General features: G+C 50.9%; 1 protein-coding gene across 1 annotated transcript in view; it reads right to left on the bottom strand.

Annotated features, from left to right (window-relative positions):
- Jarid2 (jumonji and AT-rich interaction domain containing 2) overlaps positions 1–16,562 on the bottom strand; it is a 229,215-nt gene that overhangs the window by 22,931 nt on the left and 189,722 nt on the right. Inside the window, exons 6-7 of the mRNA XM_015494046.2 lie at positions 6,815–7,050; positions 1–459 (exon numbers count right to left, since the gene is read on the bottom strand). The exon at positions 1–459 is cut by the window's left edge and continues 334 nt beyond it. Of these exons, the coding sequence (XP_015349532.2) occupies positions 1–459; positions 6,815–7,050 (695 nt within the window). The remainder of the gene's footprint in view (positions 460–6,814; positions 7,051–16,562) is intronic.

The following is a 16,562-nucleotide window of genomic DNA, read 5'->3' as shown; positions in this document are numbered from 1 at the left end:
GTCTCCCTTCTTGGGGGGCGACTGCGGCTTCTCCGCCTGGTGTGCCTCTTCCAGTCTCCTCTTGGAATTCCGCAGCCCCTCCCTCAGCTGCCGCCCCCCCACCTCCTTAGTGCATGACTTTGGGTTCAACCTGCCACTGACCTTGAGGCCGTTGACGGCAGGCCCGGTGGACCTGGACGCCCCCCCGAGGGATAGCACCTGTTTGCGGGTTTTTGCATTGCTACTTTCGGTTTTCCCTGAGATTGTGTGGTGGACAGCTGAACTGGGCTTGTGGTGATTGGGTTTGGTTTCCTTGACCAGTTCTCTCTTGGCTTTGGTGTACGTAACAGTCCCCTTGGTCACCGTGGCAGTGTACTTCACAGTTTTGGATGGTGAAGGTCTGACTTCGCGAATCTTTTTGGCACTGGTTGCACCTGCACCCAGAGATGACATTCGAGTGACTCCGTTTACCTTAGAAACCTAGGAGCAGCAGAAGCAGAGGGGAAAGCAGCATCAGTACCTGCACCCAGACGTGGACCAGCCCACCACAAAGGACCACTGGTGACGGCACAGAGCCTGCCACCGTTACTAAGAAGGGACATGGGTACACCAGCGAGCTGAGGCAGAACACACTCAAAATCCTCAGTGACACTGACACTCAGCTCAGGATCTTATGCTACCCAAAAATGCACAGCTAGCCCCAGGCTGGAGCTCTTCCTGGGCCCTGGGTGTGATCGGACACCGAGGGCTGCTCAGGAGGCTCTTTCTGGACTTCTGGTGTTCGTGAGGACCTTCCACACACCTCAAAATCACCTGCGCTGGGTATATAAGGGTCGATGGCACCAAGATCCTGCCTACTGGGGAAACTCTGAAGCATACAAATGCTCCTCCCTGTTCCAAGAAAGCTGTTTGCCACACTCTGCTCCACACAACAACACACAGGGCCACAGAATTTAAAACTATGTGGCTAAAAACAGAACAGACATGATGTGGCAGGGAAACAGCAGCAACACTGGTGGGCTTGGCCTGGACACGCAGCCGAGCCAGAGGTGTGGCTAGAAACCCCAGCAACCGCCTGCCTGCCTGTCACCATCTTTGAGAACGGCCTGATAAAGGGCCTGGAGGACCAGGGTGGGCGCCGAGTTCCCTGGAGGCAGCACACACCCAGCCCTCCTGTGCACACACAGTTCCTACTTCCTCACCCTTGACGGGCTCCCACGGCCCGTTCTAAGTAAACTGGGTGAACAGAGGCACCTCTCAGTGTTGCCGTCTGGGTGGCTCCTGTACAGAGGACCAGGAAGTGGGTGTCGGACTCCAGTTACCCTTCAAAGAGCAGGGTCCAGAGCAGGGCTGTGCCAGGCTTGCAGGTTTTGGACAGACCTCTGCACCACGAAACCTTGTTACCACACTGGAGGGGACAGCCCTCTTCCTCTACAGCCAGAGTTTAAAATTGAGGACAGCAGGGTTTCAGAACCAGCCATCTCCAAAACGAGGCAGCCTAAAAACCACACAGCAACTGTCACATAGCAGAAACCACAGGAGCACCCAAAGGAAGGGCCAGGGCCTGGGAGCCTGTATATCCTGGCTGGGAAGCCACTAGGTACAGGCACAGCTCCCTGATAGCTCAGTGTCCCCAAAGCAGCTACCTCCTTCATAACATCAGTAGAAATTTAAAGAACAGAAGAAGGAAAGAAGCAAGTGAGCCCCAAGGGCAGGGACCCCCACACACTTGGCCCAGCCCTCTGCACACCACCGTTCATCTGCAGGGACAGCTCGGCATCCCTCAGATTTGACCTCAAAGCCAGGCCAAGGCCCTTGGGCCCATCCACTCTGGCTTTGGGGCCACCTGGGCTTCTGGCCAGCTACATTTCAGGGAAGTAAGGTCTTGCGTGATGGGATCCTGTGTGTGTTATGTCACTACGGCAGCAGCAGCATGGCATCAAACTGACACATGTCCATAAAACTACTACATTGTATAGGGCTGGGGCTCAGTGGCAGAGTGCCTGCCTAGCATGTGTGAGGCACCAGGTTCCATCCTTAGCACCGCATAAAAGCCAATAAAGGCATTCTGTCCATCAACAACTATAAAAAAATTAAAAAGCATAACAAAAATACTAGTTGTAGGACAAGGCTATGGCTCAGAGGTAGAGCACTTGTCTACCACATGTGGGGCACTGGGTTTGATTCTCAGCACCACATAAAATAAAGGTATCGCGTCATCTACAACTAACAGTTGTGTTGTTTGAGGTATGAGGATTTCAGTCTAACAAAATAGCCTCGTCATGGGACCAGCACACAAGGGAGGCCAGGGGCCGGGGCTGTACATCCTGTGGCAGCCTTCTTCCACAACGCAACGCCCAGGAGAGAACATGTCTTCATCTCCTGCAGCTCGAGTTTAGAGCAGGGTCTTCCAATGTGTTACAACAAGCCAGCAGCTTCCAGCCCCGGCTCTGGCATGGGTCCTGGGCTCCCACTCCCAGCCCAGCTCTGCAGAAAAGCAAGGTGTCTGCAGCTTGTTCTCCCTGACTTGCAGTCATACACAGGTCACCTACATCTCAGAGGTGACCCCAGGCATGTACCAGGAGGGTGCCAGGTCAACAGGCAGCTGAGGGGTTTTCAAGCTAGATTCCACTGGCCTCGTCACCGCCTCCTCCCAGAGAAATAACAGATTCTTCTTGCAGTAAGGCCGTCATGGGGAAGGCACTAAGCACTCCTTCTTGGCTCTCCCCCCCCACCTCCTTTTCCTCTTGGTGGTGCGGGGATCAACTCACAACACTGCACATGCTAGGTGAGAGCTCTACTGCTGACCCACACTTCCAGATCTCTGTCCTTTTTTATTTTGACAGGGTCTTCCTAAAGCTGCCCAGGCTGGCCTCCAACTTTCAATCCTCCTGCCTCCACCAGCCTCCCGAGTTGCTGGGATTACAGATGCATGTCATCACATCCAGCTTGATTAATTTATTAGAAATTCCTTTTTCAAAACCATGCCCAGGCTACAGTGTGATCATGTGCTTCTTGTAAGAGTATAAAAAGCACTGTGCTTAACGCTTCACTCCACCTTACAACCCAGATGCAATGCTGAATGTCACCTCAGCAGCCTGGCACAAGAAAGGAAAACCGCACATTTCCGGACAGAAGATGGGAAACGACTGTGATGTTTCTGATGAACCAAAAGAACCTTCCTCCTGGGTTCAGTCAGGGACACTGTGGTCAAGCTCTGGATCACCACTAGAGGGAGCCCACGAGCCAGAGGTCTCTGCCATCCTTCCTTCAGGAGGACAGGCGCTGCCTGGAGCTCTAGATAAGGGACAGCTGCAGGGTGAAGCAGTCCACTTGGACCCCAAGGCCCAAAACCAGAGGTTCCATCCTCAACAGAACTACGGTGCCCAGGCAGAGCAGTAAGAGGGGGAGAAAAGACTGTTGTAGTAGGGACCCACAGCAGCCAGGCCACCAAGGGAAAGCCCAGGGTAGAGGACAGGGGCCTGGATGTCCTCACAACTCGGGGAACTTAACCAAATAAGAAATACACCTGCCAGAAACGTGCACTGCAAACTGCAGGCACAACCATGAGAAGGGGACGAAGACCTGGAACATGTTTTTATAACCAAGGCAACTTTCTAATTCCCTGCGTGTTCAAATAGTATTTTCCAGAACTTATTCCCAATCCTGTTTTCCTGAATTCATCTTCCAAAAGTTCTGGCCCAGACTCAGACAAAGCCAGGTCTTTTCTGCAACCCCTGCACATTGCCACATGAAACGCCTCCTGGTGACTCAGCAGGGGTTATCTTCCGGCCTGCTGCCTCTGTGAGCCCAGCTTCCTTCTCTGTGTTACAGCCACAGGCGTCCATGTCCCCGCTCAGAGCACACGGCTTCCACTTGCGCAAACACCTTCCCACGACCGTCTTGGCACTAGGATGTCAGAACTTGCTCTGAGGAGGCGCTCTCAGGTGTGTCCATCCTCAACCGGTAGCTTCTGCCACTACCTCTACGCTGGAGCATTATTTCAGGAAAACAAAAGGTGTTAGCCAGCCAGCCACACACACAGCTGGCTAAGGGCTGGGATTGTGGCTCGGCTGGCAGAGCGCTTGCCTGGCAAACGTGAGGCCCTGGGTATCTATCCTAGGCACCACGTAAAAATAAAGGCACTCTGTCCATCTACTAGAAAAAAATATTTTAAAAAAACCAAAAAGGTATCCCTAGACGGGTGTGGTGATGCACACCTGTAATCCCAGCAACTCAGGAGGATGAGGCAGGAGGATCACAACTTTCAAGATCAGCCTCAGCAACTTTGAGAGACCCTAAGCAATTTACTGAGACCCCATCTCAAAATGGGCTGGGGATGTAGCTCAGTGGTTAAACGCCCCTGGGTTAAGTCCCTAGTACCAAAATAATAAAAACAAAATATCCCATCATCCGACCTACATAAATTCCGAAAATCAAATTTACCTTTTTCCTTTAGGCTGACATTTTTTAAAAAGATCTAAAATTAAAGATGAGAGATGGAAGTTCAGTGCCAATGAAGCAGGCGACAAAGGCCATCCTGGGTGTGATGGTACTCGCTGCTCGCCTCTGGTTACAAAGAGAAACCCAGAACTACAGGGCGAGTGCTCAGAGCTGAAGATGCTCCCGAGACAGCTGAGAGGACAGACGGAATCCAGGCTACCAACCACACACAGGGACAGAGGAGGAAGGGGACATGCCTGTGCACAGCAGGGAGATCACACTCTGGGAACCAATGGTCGCCAATGCATCCCTTGCCAAGGCCCCCAGTCCTCCACTCCTGCCTCATGAACAGGACTCTGGGCAGGGAGGGAAAAGACCGATGCTCCACTGGACACAACGCCCTGGCTTACTGTGGCCCACTATGCGCTCTGGTGTGAGAATCCAACAGAGGTGGACTCGGGAAGAATGTCTGATGCTGTTGCCTCCCAAAAAGCAGTCAGGCGCAGTGGCCCAATGCCTGTAATCCCAGTGCCTCGGGAGACCAAAACAGGAGGATCAGCCTTGACAACTCAGCAACACCCTGTCTCAAAACAACAAGGGCTACAGCTGTGGCTTTGTGGTAGGGTGTCCCTAGGCTCCATTCCCAGTACCCCCCAAAAGGGGGAGGAAAAACAAAAATCCCAGTGGCACAGACAGAAGATGCTGCAAACCTACCCCATCTGGGGTTCTAGGGAACAGGACACACCGAGCTTCAGTGGTGTATCACCATCTCTTTTGGTCGCCTTTAATTCTGCTCTCTTCACAAGCAAAGAATCATCTGGAAGCGAGTTATACCCAGTTCCTGTCAGGCCACATGGTGAAGGTGGGGTGAAGGGGATCCAGAAATCAGGTGGGGTGCTCCCCTGCAACTTGCACTTCAGAGAACTGAACACATGGATTTGGGAGACCAACTCTACCATCACTCTTGGCTGCTGTCCCTAGGAAAATAGCGAGGTTTATGTTCTGAAAATCACAGCTACTACTATTGGATGATACTATAAAATCATGTAACTTTTTAAAATTATTTGTACCAGGGATTGATCTCAGGGATGCTCTGCCACATTCCCAGCCCTTTGTATTTTTTATTTTGTGACAGATGCCTAGGGCCTTGCTAAGTTGCCGAGCCTGGCCTAGCTAGAACTTCCAATCCTCCCATCCCAGCCTCCCAACCCACTGGGATTACAGGAGTGTGCCACCCTGCCTGGCCTCACTTGCTTAATCTTAAATAGCATTTCAAAATATTATGGAGCGGGTACCTATAGAGTATTGGGAACATAAAGGACAATTCTTGCTCCTAAGAAATGGTGCTGCGTGCATGAATATAGACACCTACCTGCTTACGTATGAACTCACTCACACATTCCTATTCAGACAGAAATAATAACCAAGATTTGGGAGAAGAATACTCCAAAGAATTCTACTGGTTTCCAACCATAGTGACCATCTATCTCTTTTAGTCACTCTAGAATATTCCCATTCTAGAAGTCTCTTCTGTCCCTTCCCCACCTTGTTCTGACTCAATCTTCTGGATTACAGGGTCTAGTTTATTCCAGGGAAAACTAACTCTGCTAGAATCCCCAGCAAGGGCACCTCATCAAGGAGCCAAGCTTTGTGGCCTTTAACCCACACTGCAGACAGCAACACCAGGGGTCATAGAATGCCACCGTGCCTCAGGGAAATGGCTTTATGCCCCTCCTAGCCATCTCCCAGGGCCCTCAGAAATCACTGTCCCGGGACACGAACATTTTCCTAACATTAAACAGCGGCTCCAGCCTGGGCAGCTCAGGGCCGGCATCTACGGCGACTCTGCAGTGACGGCACATTGGGGTTCTGAGCCTTGGGCAGCTGTACTCCACCGCCCAGCCACACAGACCAGAGCAGGACTCAATGCCTTGGGTTCAGCAGAAGCCACATGGCCACAGCCCAGCCCATGCAGGCCCCACAGACCCCTCACGGCTTTTGCTCAGGGAACTCCTGCGAGACGTTAGCTTGTCCTGTCAAACGGCAGAAAAGCAGACAAACCTTCCCCCAAGACCACCCCCGGCCTGCTTCAAAGCCCAAGCCACTACTGTCAGCCCGACGGCAGCACATTCCTGGCTCTACAGTCGCTCACTCACTGGGCATCCAGGGCGGGGAGGAAGATGGAAAATGGAGCTCATTTCCAGCTCCCGGACTCAGAAATCCCAGGCCCTATCACAGGGGCTCCCAGGCAGAGTATGACTCCAGGGTAAAGGGGCGCTCTGTGCACCGTGCCCTCCCGGGGGCCTCTGGCGGACGGTTTGCTTTTTACCTGGAGAGTGACATGGGGAGCTGGGCTCCAGCACACGCGCGGGCACCCTGGGCAGGGTGTTACCTGCTTCCGAAGGTCCTGAGCTGGCCGATGTGGAGGGGGGTGGTGGCTGGCAGCGAGCCCCTTGGCCGAGGAAGCTGAGGCGGGGGCAGCCGCAGGCGGCGCAGGAGCCGGCTCCCTTCGGCCATGGCTGTCCGCCCTGGAGTCGCTGTGCTTCTCCTTCCCCGGAGTGGCCTCCTTGCTTTTGTGTTTCTGAACAGGTTCCTTCTCCCGCATCGACCTGCTGGAACCATTGAAAACTGGAAGAGGAAGGAAGAAGATGGCGGTCAGCACCTGGAGCAGAGGGCCACCACCCACCAGCTCTCTTCCCCAAACGTCCGGTGTCCAGACCTCCTCAAGAGGACATGCGTGACACAAGACCCCTCAATAAGACAGGAAACTAAAGAAAAACTCCAGATCGCGTCCAGGGATTACTGGCTCTGGCTGGAAGGATGGGAAAATCCAGTCCTAAGATGACCCTGCCAAAACCGCAGCGCCCCTCAGCAGTCACACCTTTAAGGGACAGAAACTAAACTGGAGAAAACAGCACACATATCCCTCGACCACAGTGGGGCTAGGTCATGATAAGATGGACACACACCCCTAGATGACCTACGACGCCCCAGCTTAGCAGGCTGTTGGCCTCAGGGACACGGGGCTGAGCGTGACCTGCGTCTCCTGAGAGGATCAAACCTCATGCTGCCACCCAGGGAAAAGAACCAGATTCGAATTCAATGAACAGTTTCTACTGAACACATACTCCTCCCGTAACTTCGTAAAATGGAGACAGCAGAGCCAAACCTTAAAGTCGGGACCTTCCAAGAACATGACTGCCCTGATTGTCAACTTATACGACACCCGGAATAAAAAAACCCCCCATTTTCAGGTTTAAACTCACATACCCTGCAGCCACACCACACCGGAACCCTGCCCAGGTGGCGGGGGCTGAGCCAGGCCCACAAGTTGCTCAGCACTCACCCGAATCAGGTGAGGCCTTGCATCCGAGAACACTGAGCAGCAGGACAGCACAGAGGGACAAGGCCAGCTCCCTGTGTGCCGCGGATCCTGCCCCGGGGAGAGGCCCATGATGTCGGCCAGCAGGTTTTTCTTTCCATCTCCTGCTGGGACTGGCAAATCCAAAGAGTCCCAGGTGCAGCCCTTCCCCGCAGGCTTCTCTGGAACCACTGCTGGCCCTCCTCTCCAGGCAGCCTGGCCAGGGCCCCTCTCCTTGGGCTGCTCTAGGTGGAGCAGTGCAAGGCCGGCACGGCAAGCTCTTCAGCTGTCCCTGAAATCCGTCAAGGGAGCCTTAAAGGGTCAGGTGTCCACTGGCCCGTCTAGCAGCCAAGTGAATGAAGGCCTCCCCCTCCATCCAGGGCCCGTGGGGCTTCAGGGAGAATGTGCTACCTGAGCAGCAGGAGGCACAGAAAGATGCCTGGAGGGAAGAGCTTCTGCTTGCTCGGAAAGGCAGCAGTGAACTCTCCCTCCTTCTAGCGGCCCACAGACACCGCGGGCCCTCTCCCCTTTAAGGGTCACTTCTCACACCACCATCTACACCCCGTCTCCTCCAACGCTTGCTCTTACACCAGTCTGAAAACAGTCTTTAAATTGTGTTTCTGCCTTAAAGGGTGCAAATATTTTCTTCATTGGTCCTTTGCTTCTTTCCTGGGATACTAAATCTGCTTAAATTTTTTTTAAATACTTTTAAGGTTCACATATTATGGTAAACTCAATAATTATTAAAGATTTCCCAAAATGCAATGCAATTGCTCAAACAAAATAGTTTCTTTTGTGTAATAATGAAAGTGGCAGACAGACCCCAGGACAGCAGATTGACCCCAGGAAGACACTCCAGGCAACCTGTTTCTTCTTCACCCCAAGGGTATTGCTAACCAATCTGCTGAAGTTCTTTGCTTTTATGCTTAAAGTCCATAGATTAACTGAAGTCCCAGATTAACTAAAAAATAATCTACAAGAATTTTATACATTTGGAGCATATGACATGATGTTTTAGGGGATGTGTACGCGTACATCTAAAAAATGAACTAATTAAATCAAACTCATCTAATACCTCGCACGCTTATTTTGTGACAGACCAAATCTGCCTAAGCAACTCTAGGGTACTTGAATTAACTACAGTCACCAACAGATCTCCCGAAAGCAATCCCGCCGAAGTTTGACCAACATCTCTCCATCCCCAGCCCTTTAGCCAAGAGGCAAAATATCTAAATTTTCCTTCTGATTATTTTCTGACTCAGTTGCTTGACTCTTGAGGCCACATGGCACTATTCTGGGTGTGGTCTGCAACACAGACCTACAGTTTCCATATCTACACTGGGTGTGAATCTTGATCCAATTTTTAACCAGTGATTAAAAATTCAGAACAGGCTTTCAGCACCACCAGAGTCAAGACCAGGTTCAGCGACACGTGGGCACGCTCCTCTGGTGTACGGGGTGCCCTGGACAGCCTGCCACAGAAAGTGGAGCACTGCGCACAGCTGCACTCCTCCAAGTCAGTCACAGCCGTTGTCAGAAACCATCAATCATGCCCAAGCTGGCAGCATCTGTGCCTGCTCAAGACAAATTAAAAGCAACATCCGTACGAATTCATACTTCAGTGTGATTAAAAATCAAACAAGAACACGGACCCAGGCCATTCCGGACTGCTCACAGATTTCCTAAAGCAGCGATGCCGATCCTTTGAGAATAGCACAGAACAGAAAGTAGTTTTTATCTCAAATATTCTGAACATCTGTTTTTTTCATTCCCACTAAAGATATACATTGTTTCACGTTGCTATTAATTGCTAGTTCCAAAGCTATCCCACCCCCAAGGTTTAAAAAAAAATATTCTGTGGTCTGAACACCCTCCAAACAATTGGCAAGGTTACCAGGTAGTCAAGTTACTGATGCTCAGTTTTCTCATCTGTGGAATGGGGAAACCACATAGCACATGCCTGGGATTCAGCAGGTACGCAACACTTGGGAGACCCTGGGGGTTAAAAGGGGTCCCCGCAGGTTACTGCACTATCACATTATGATTAGCTCTTTTTTCTCCTACCCCTCCCCCATTTAGATAGAGTATGGCCTGAGCAAGATCCATCACATCCTCCCGCTGATAGGGTCACCAAGCTTGCCACACAGACCATATGCCGCATGTCCCCAACTCAAGCTGCCAGGCCCTCAATGGGATCTGGAAAAGGTCCAGCAGAGCCACCACTTGGCCCCAGCTGCAAGACCATGCCCATTCCCTGCTGTTGTAGTGAACTTTTTGCTGCTGTGACTAAAAGGACACAACTAGCACAACTGTAGAGGAGGACGAGATTATTTGGGGGCTCCCGGTTTCAGGGCCTTAGTCCACAGACAGGGACTAAGACCCACCAGGGAAACTAAGACCTTAGGTACTGATATCTCCACTCCTCAGGGCTCAAAGTGAGGCTGAACATCATGGTGGAGGAGTGTGGCAGAGGGAAGCAGCTCACACCAGGATCAGAAACAGAGTGTGTGTCTCTCCACTCTCCAGATACAAAACATGTGCCCCAAAGGCACTCTCCCAATGACCCATCCCCTCTGGCCACACCCCTCCTGCCTTTAGTTTCCACTCAACTAACCCCTAATTCACTGATAGAGCTAAGGCTCTCACAACCCAAACTCTCTTCTGAACCTCCTTGCATCATCTCACACCCGAGCTTTTGGAAGCCACCTTACATCCAAACCATAAAACTGCCCAAGGAAAAACAAACCACAAACACCCAACACACACCACCATCATGATCAGGAGCATGTGGTCAGATCAAGAGCTCTCAAGTAGGGTTGCAGATACCTGGGGGTGTTAAAGACTGTCAGGAGACCCACCAGGGAAACTAAGACCTTAGGCTGACACCCGCACTGATGATGCAGAACAAAAGGGAGGTGAGCCAAGCCGAAATGCAAAAGAAAACCACAAGGAGGCCTGGGGATGGGGCTCGGTGGTCGGGCGCTTGCCTAGAATGTGTGAGGCACTGGGTTGGATTCTCAGCACCGCATGTAAGTAAGCAAAATAAAGATCCCTTGACAACTAAAAACATTTAGAAAAAAATGAAAATGAAAAAAAAAAAATCACAAGGAGCTGACACCACTAGGATGGGTTAATTATGAAAGAAGGGTCATTCCAGGTTTTTGAGAAGACGCGGGGAACCGCAACCTTCCTGCACTGCTGCTCCTGCTAATTTTCCCCCAAAGGCTATTTGTGTTAGCCGACCATGGGATTGTGTCATTTTCAAATGAATATTTTAAAATGTCTTCAGTTTCAGTTTTAATATGCTAAATTTTTTTTTTAATCATTTTTAAGATTGCAAAGGGGTCCTGAGACCAAATGCCTAAAGCCACCATGCTAGACCTGGCTTCCCACTTTCCGGCCTCTTACTTCATCTGGGGCTCAGATTCTGTGGCAAAGGTCACTTGCTAACTACTGGACATCGGTCTAGTTACCTGCACAAACCTTGGTGACCAACATGTAAATTGGAGATGACAGCTGTATCCATCTCTCTCAGATCTCAAGAAAACCATAAGGAGGCACAGGCCTGGGCCTGGGGGTGCCGGCAGTTTGCTCCCCGCATTACTCCTGAGTGTCAGGAGCCGCACGCTCCCTCCCAAGCAGATCATGGAGGGCAGCCAATTCTGAACTGTGGTCTTGCAGCAGGGGCTCCATCAGCACTATCTGCGCCTGAAGAGAGACTCAGGACCCTCTGTCCACTGCAATGCCTGGGAGGACTCTCCACCCCCACCAGGCTCCTCCCCAGGAGGCTCTGAGGAGCTGGGTCCTGCTAGGCGAGCTAAGGAAGCCCACATGCTGCTCTGGACTGCATGGGTGGGTGCTACTGAAGAGTATTTTGATAAGAGCCTGGAAAGAGGCAGGGAAGATTTTTAAATATGCAAAACTTAAAAGCCAAGGCAAACAAACTTTGATTTGCAAACAAAGAGATGGTTTTCAAATGAATTCGCTTTCTGTAACCATCTTGCTATTTTATAGCAGCAATCTACCCCAATAGCAAACACAGCCAAAAAGTCAAATCATGTGTTAAATGGGAAGGCAGCGGGGGAGGGAGGAGCGGGCACAGGCGATAGAGCCCAAGACAAGGTATATTTTGTACTCAACAGCTCATTAATTTTAAGTGTCGTGGGAACCTGCCAGTTTTGCCCCTCCAAGTAATTATCTTTTGTCTTAATTTGTAAGATTTTCAAGAAAGGGAGAGAAGGGGTAGAGGACTCCCACCCTCAAAAAAGAAAATCACTCTCACAGGGGAGACTAAAGCCTGTGAACAGGAGACAGAAAGATTTCAATGTACAGAAGTTCTCCACACACTGTCCCCAATTAACAGGAATAATTGGACTAGCTTCGGCATTCATCACAGCGAGCCACATTAGGAACGGTATTGTACTCAGATACAAACAGCTTTACGTTAATGAACGGGGACAGATATATTGATTTGTATACACATACTCTGAAAAGTTAAATGGCCTATAGACAAGTGTTTTCACACCATAGCAAGCAAAATCTTTAAACCTAAAGCTGGTATTGTGATTGAGGGTCTCTTCGTCCCTGAGAACATAAGATTTGCTCCCAATGAGGAATGGCAAAAGAAGTCACTTCAGAAGCATCTTTGCACGCCTTTGAAAGGTGGGCAGCCACACTTGCCGCTGGTCCTCGGCCAGGCTGGCATGGAGCTCTGCTCAGGCACCGGGACCTGGAAAGGCTGCCCAGGTGAGGCCCCCAGGCCACCTCTGGAAAGGGTCTCTGAAGCCCTGCTCGGCTAGAGACCTCGACATCTGGCTCCGCAACATATCTGCCTGCAGTCCTCTCAGGGACAAACCAGCTGCCTCTCACCCCCACAACCGGGGAAGCACTTCACATCAAATTTACCAAATGTTTTGGGTCCGGCAAGTGAAAGGAGTTATCATGATTCTTTTAAAAGCTTTTGCTGTGGGGCTGGGGTTGTGGGGCTGGGGTAGCGTGCTCATGTAGCATGCATGAGGCACTGGGTTCGAACCTCAGAGCCACATAAGTGTAAAATAAAGACATTGTGTCCACCTAAAACTAAGTAAATATTTTTAAAAAATAAAAATAAAAGCTCTTGATGTGATCGCAAAGACCCACATGGGGTGGGGTTCCTTTCAGGAAGAGCCCACAAAGCAGGCAAACCAATTCTGCGGTCCCAGAGCTCCTCCCACACCTCTGTCCTGCAGATTACCTCTAATAACGCAAGGCTTGAGGCCAGCAGGGGAGGCAGTCCCCTGACCAAAGCTGGGTGTCCTGGGAACACCCCTGTTCGGCCCGAGCAGCCACGATTCCAAGGTCCCCTTCCCCAAAGGGGCAACAGGGAGCTGGGGAAGCACATGTTGGAGGGGGAACGAAGGACAAGAAGGAAAGACTCCAAGACCGGACTGAAGAAACTCCCCAGGGAAGAGACATTCTCCTGGTGCCGACTCCTGGGCCAGAAGAGGCAGGTGGGCAGTGCAGAAAGGAGCCACAGCACAGCTGACACCTGCCAGGTGTGTGATAGAGGAAATGTCAGCCATCACAGGGTCCCCCCTCCGGCAAGACAGGCTCCATCCCCTGGCTGGCGTGGTGGCCTGTTACTCTATGGAAACCGGAAACCGCACTTGGTCCCTGGAGCCTGTTCAACTTGACGTCACTATTCACTATTGTCTGAAAACAATGGAACGTCTACCAACCTGAGCCAGCAGTCGAGAAGGATCCGGCTGCAGCACCCACGTGCAAAAGCAGGAAGAGCTCCACTACCGTCCCAGCTAGGAAACAGCTCACTCACAGGGAGCCAGCGTCAAGTGGAATCCACCAGACTGGACCCACGGCAGCCTCCAAGCACCGGACGCCAGCACCCTCGTCAACCCAGCACCCTCCTCAACGTGGTTTGCAGTGTGTGACTACAAAGCTCTGGAATTTTTGCCCAATTAAACCTCTTTAAAAAGTGCAATCCTTCAAGCCAACTGCATTTTCTTCCTTTTCTAAAGAATTGCTTTTCTGTTAAGTCACAGGATTTTCTTTCAATTTAGTTGCCACTATCTCAAAATCTGAAAATATGACAATTACATGCAATGATCTGCCATTAAACATGTTTCCTAAATATTTGCATGGTATCTTACCATGCCAAATTGTAAAAAGCTGTTAACACTTTCACAAGTGTATCAAGGTCAGGGTGAGCAAAATGTCATATCAGGGCCAATGAGATTTGTCATTAAAAAATTGTTCCTAGCCTTCCTGGCTCCCAAAGAGGCCCCGGAATGAAATGACAGGCTGCTGAGCCCCAGCCTAGCCAGCTGGTTCTAAGGTGTTTTCACTCTCTAAAGTGCCCTCCCCAGGGGTGGAGCCACAGAATAACATCTGGGCAAGAGTCCCGTGCTTTATTCTCACTAGACAGCCCCCAATCATGAAGGGCATGGTGGGAAATCTTGAACAAATGAATCAAGTGTTTCTGCAGACTGGGATTTTATAAAACCTTATATTCAAAAGGTAACGAGTACTAAAAGGTCAACCAGAACGCTCTGCGTTTGAGTCAGGAATCCCAGCACACTGGGAGGGACTAAACCAAAATGCACCCACTACCAGTGGGAGTTACGAGAGAGCTGGCAATCTGCAGAGTAAAAATACTAGCCGAGAAAAAACTACAAGATAATAGTTAACATGCAGAAATGAGAAACGCAGACAAGGCAGAGGGAATACAGTCCTCTTGGCACACACGGCCAGCTGCCTGTGGAAGCACCCTTAATCTCCATGCACCTCCACCCAGGAAACAAGCGACTTTCAAAAATGCCATCCACACATTCTATGGACGCTGGGAACAGCAGAACTTCCCGAGTAATTTGAGATTCTCCTTAAGTCAGGTGGATTAAATCCAGCTGAGATCGTTAATCCTGGTGAACAGTATAAGACAGAAAGACATCCCGGCCAGTCAGTCGCATCCCCCTCAACTTCAGATTCTCGAATTCATCCCGTTCCATTAGGTGTGGACTGCAGGGCACATCAGTTCCTAGAAGGGCCCAGTACAGGACAGCAGCTGCCTTCCACAAACCTGGGCACAAGCCAGGTGGCAGGTGCTTGCTACCATCACCTCCTTTAGCCTCAGGGGGACCCCCCAAAGCCAAAACTCACGATTCAGGCAACTCACCCACTTGAAGTGTACAATTCAGCAGATGCCAGCATTTTCCCAGGGTGATGGAACCAACACAACGGGAAATCTAAAATGTTTTTTGTTTTTTTAAACACAAAAAGTAGTCTCATTCCTTATGGTGGGGAACTCCCAACCCCATCTTCCCACAATCCACTTGAGCTTTATTTATTTATTGGCCTTTGTCTTTATTAAAACGTTATAGTTATACATAGAAGTTGGGGGGTGTGTCACATATGCATGAACTTGATTTACTACATTTCAGCCCCTGTCCCCCCTTCCCCCCTTCCCACCCTCTATTCTCCTTCCTCTTTTTTTTTGGGGGGGGGAGGGGGGTGTATGGTGCTGGGGATTGAACCCAGGGCTTTGTGCGCATGAGGCAAGCACTCTACCAACTGAGCTATACCCCCAGTCCCCTTTTGCTCATTTAAAAACAATTTTTTTAATTGTAACTAGACAAAATACCTTTGTCCTATTTTCGTGTGGTGCTAAGGATGAAACCCTGTGCCTCACAAGTGCTCTACCACTGAGCTACAGCCCCCGCCCCTTGCTCATTTATTTCTGACTGGTGTATTTAATGTGCACATGAGATTGTTAAATTGCATGTTTCCTCCCCTTTGCCATCTTCTCCTCGTACCGCCCCCCCACTCGTCTTCCTGTAATACTGCCCCCCTGCCACCATCTTTCCCTGTTTTTCCATCTAGCATCCACACCGAGCCAGGTGTCAAAAGCATTTCATCTAAGGAGAAAGTAAGGCATGGAGATACTAGATACCTGGCTTCATGGCACCTGAAGAGAAGGAGGTTCTGGGCCCAGGTGTATCACCTGGCCAGTTGCCACAGAAGTAGGTATGAAGGTGGGCGATGCCAGCTGGACCTCTGGGGCCCTGGCCAGCTGTGCTGGGTATACAGGTACAGCCCGAGGTGCTACCTGGAACAGCTGGGTCTACACTACTGAAGTGAGAGGACACTGGGCCTGCAAGCTGCCTTGAGAGGAACTACTGGAGACTCACGGCACTAACAGCACACGGGGTAGCCCAGGCACAGCTGGCTACACCACAACCAAGAGCCGACGGCCTTCCTCACGGGCCAGGCGCTGGAGACTCTCAGCAAGTCCAAGGCTGTTCCAGGGTCGCAGGGCTTTTGAATCACGGGTGTTCGCGCCAGTGGCCGACACCGCACTCGCAGCTAGCCCCAGCTCTTCCAAGGAAGTCATAATTTTGTTTTTACCAAGAGCGATGCAGAAGGCGCTCCGGAAATCTTTTCTTAAAAGAGAACCCACAGAGAAAGGTTGCCAAGATCTCAGCCACAGTGGCTCGATTTCTGAACAGTGGAGGGGGACGGTGGGGAGCTCACGTTTCATAACCTGACTATACATGCCCTACCACTCTTCAAAGATAAGCTCCCACCCCACATTCCAAATTTTTGGAATAGTCGCTTGCCTCAACAGAAAAAACAGAGCCATCAGAGGTTACAAAGAGGAGCGAGGACATCCCATGGGAACGTCAATTAAGAAAAAGCACTGGTCAGTGAGTGCACCTGTAAATGAACCCCACCGAGGCAAGCCCCTGGCCCGACTGCATCCTCGCAGGGCTGGCACACCAGGGGAGTG

The sequence above is a fragment of the Marmota marmota genome, unplaced genomic scaffold (assembly GCF_001458135.2).
Source record: "Marmota marmota marmota unplaced genomic scaffold, marMar, whole genome shotgun sequence".
In the NCBI taxonomy this organism is placed as follows: Eukaryota; Metazoa; Chordata; class Mammalia; order Rodentia; family Sciuridae; genus Marmota; species Marmota marmota.
Note: the sequence above shows the minus strand (reverse complement) of the source record. Positions and strands in the feature narration are given on the sequence as shown.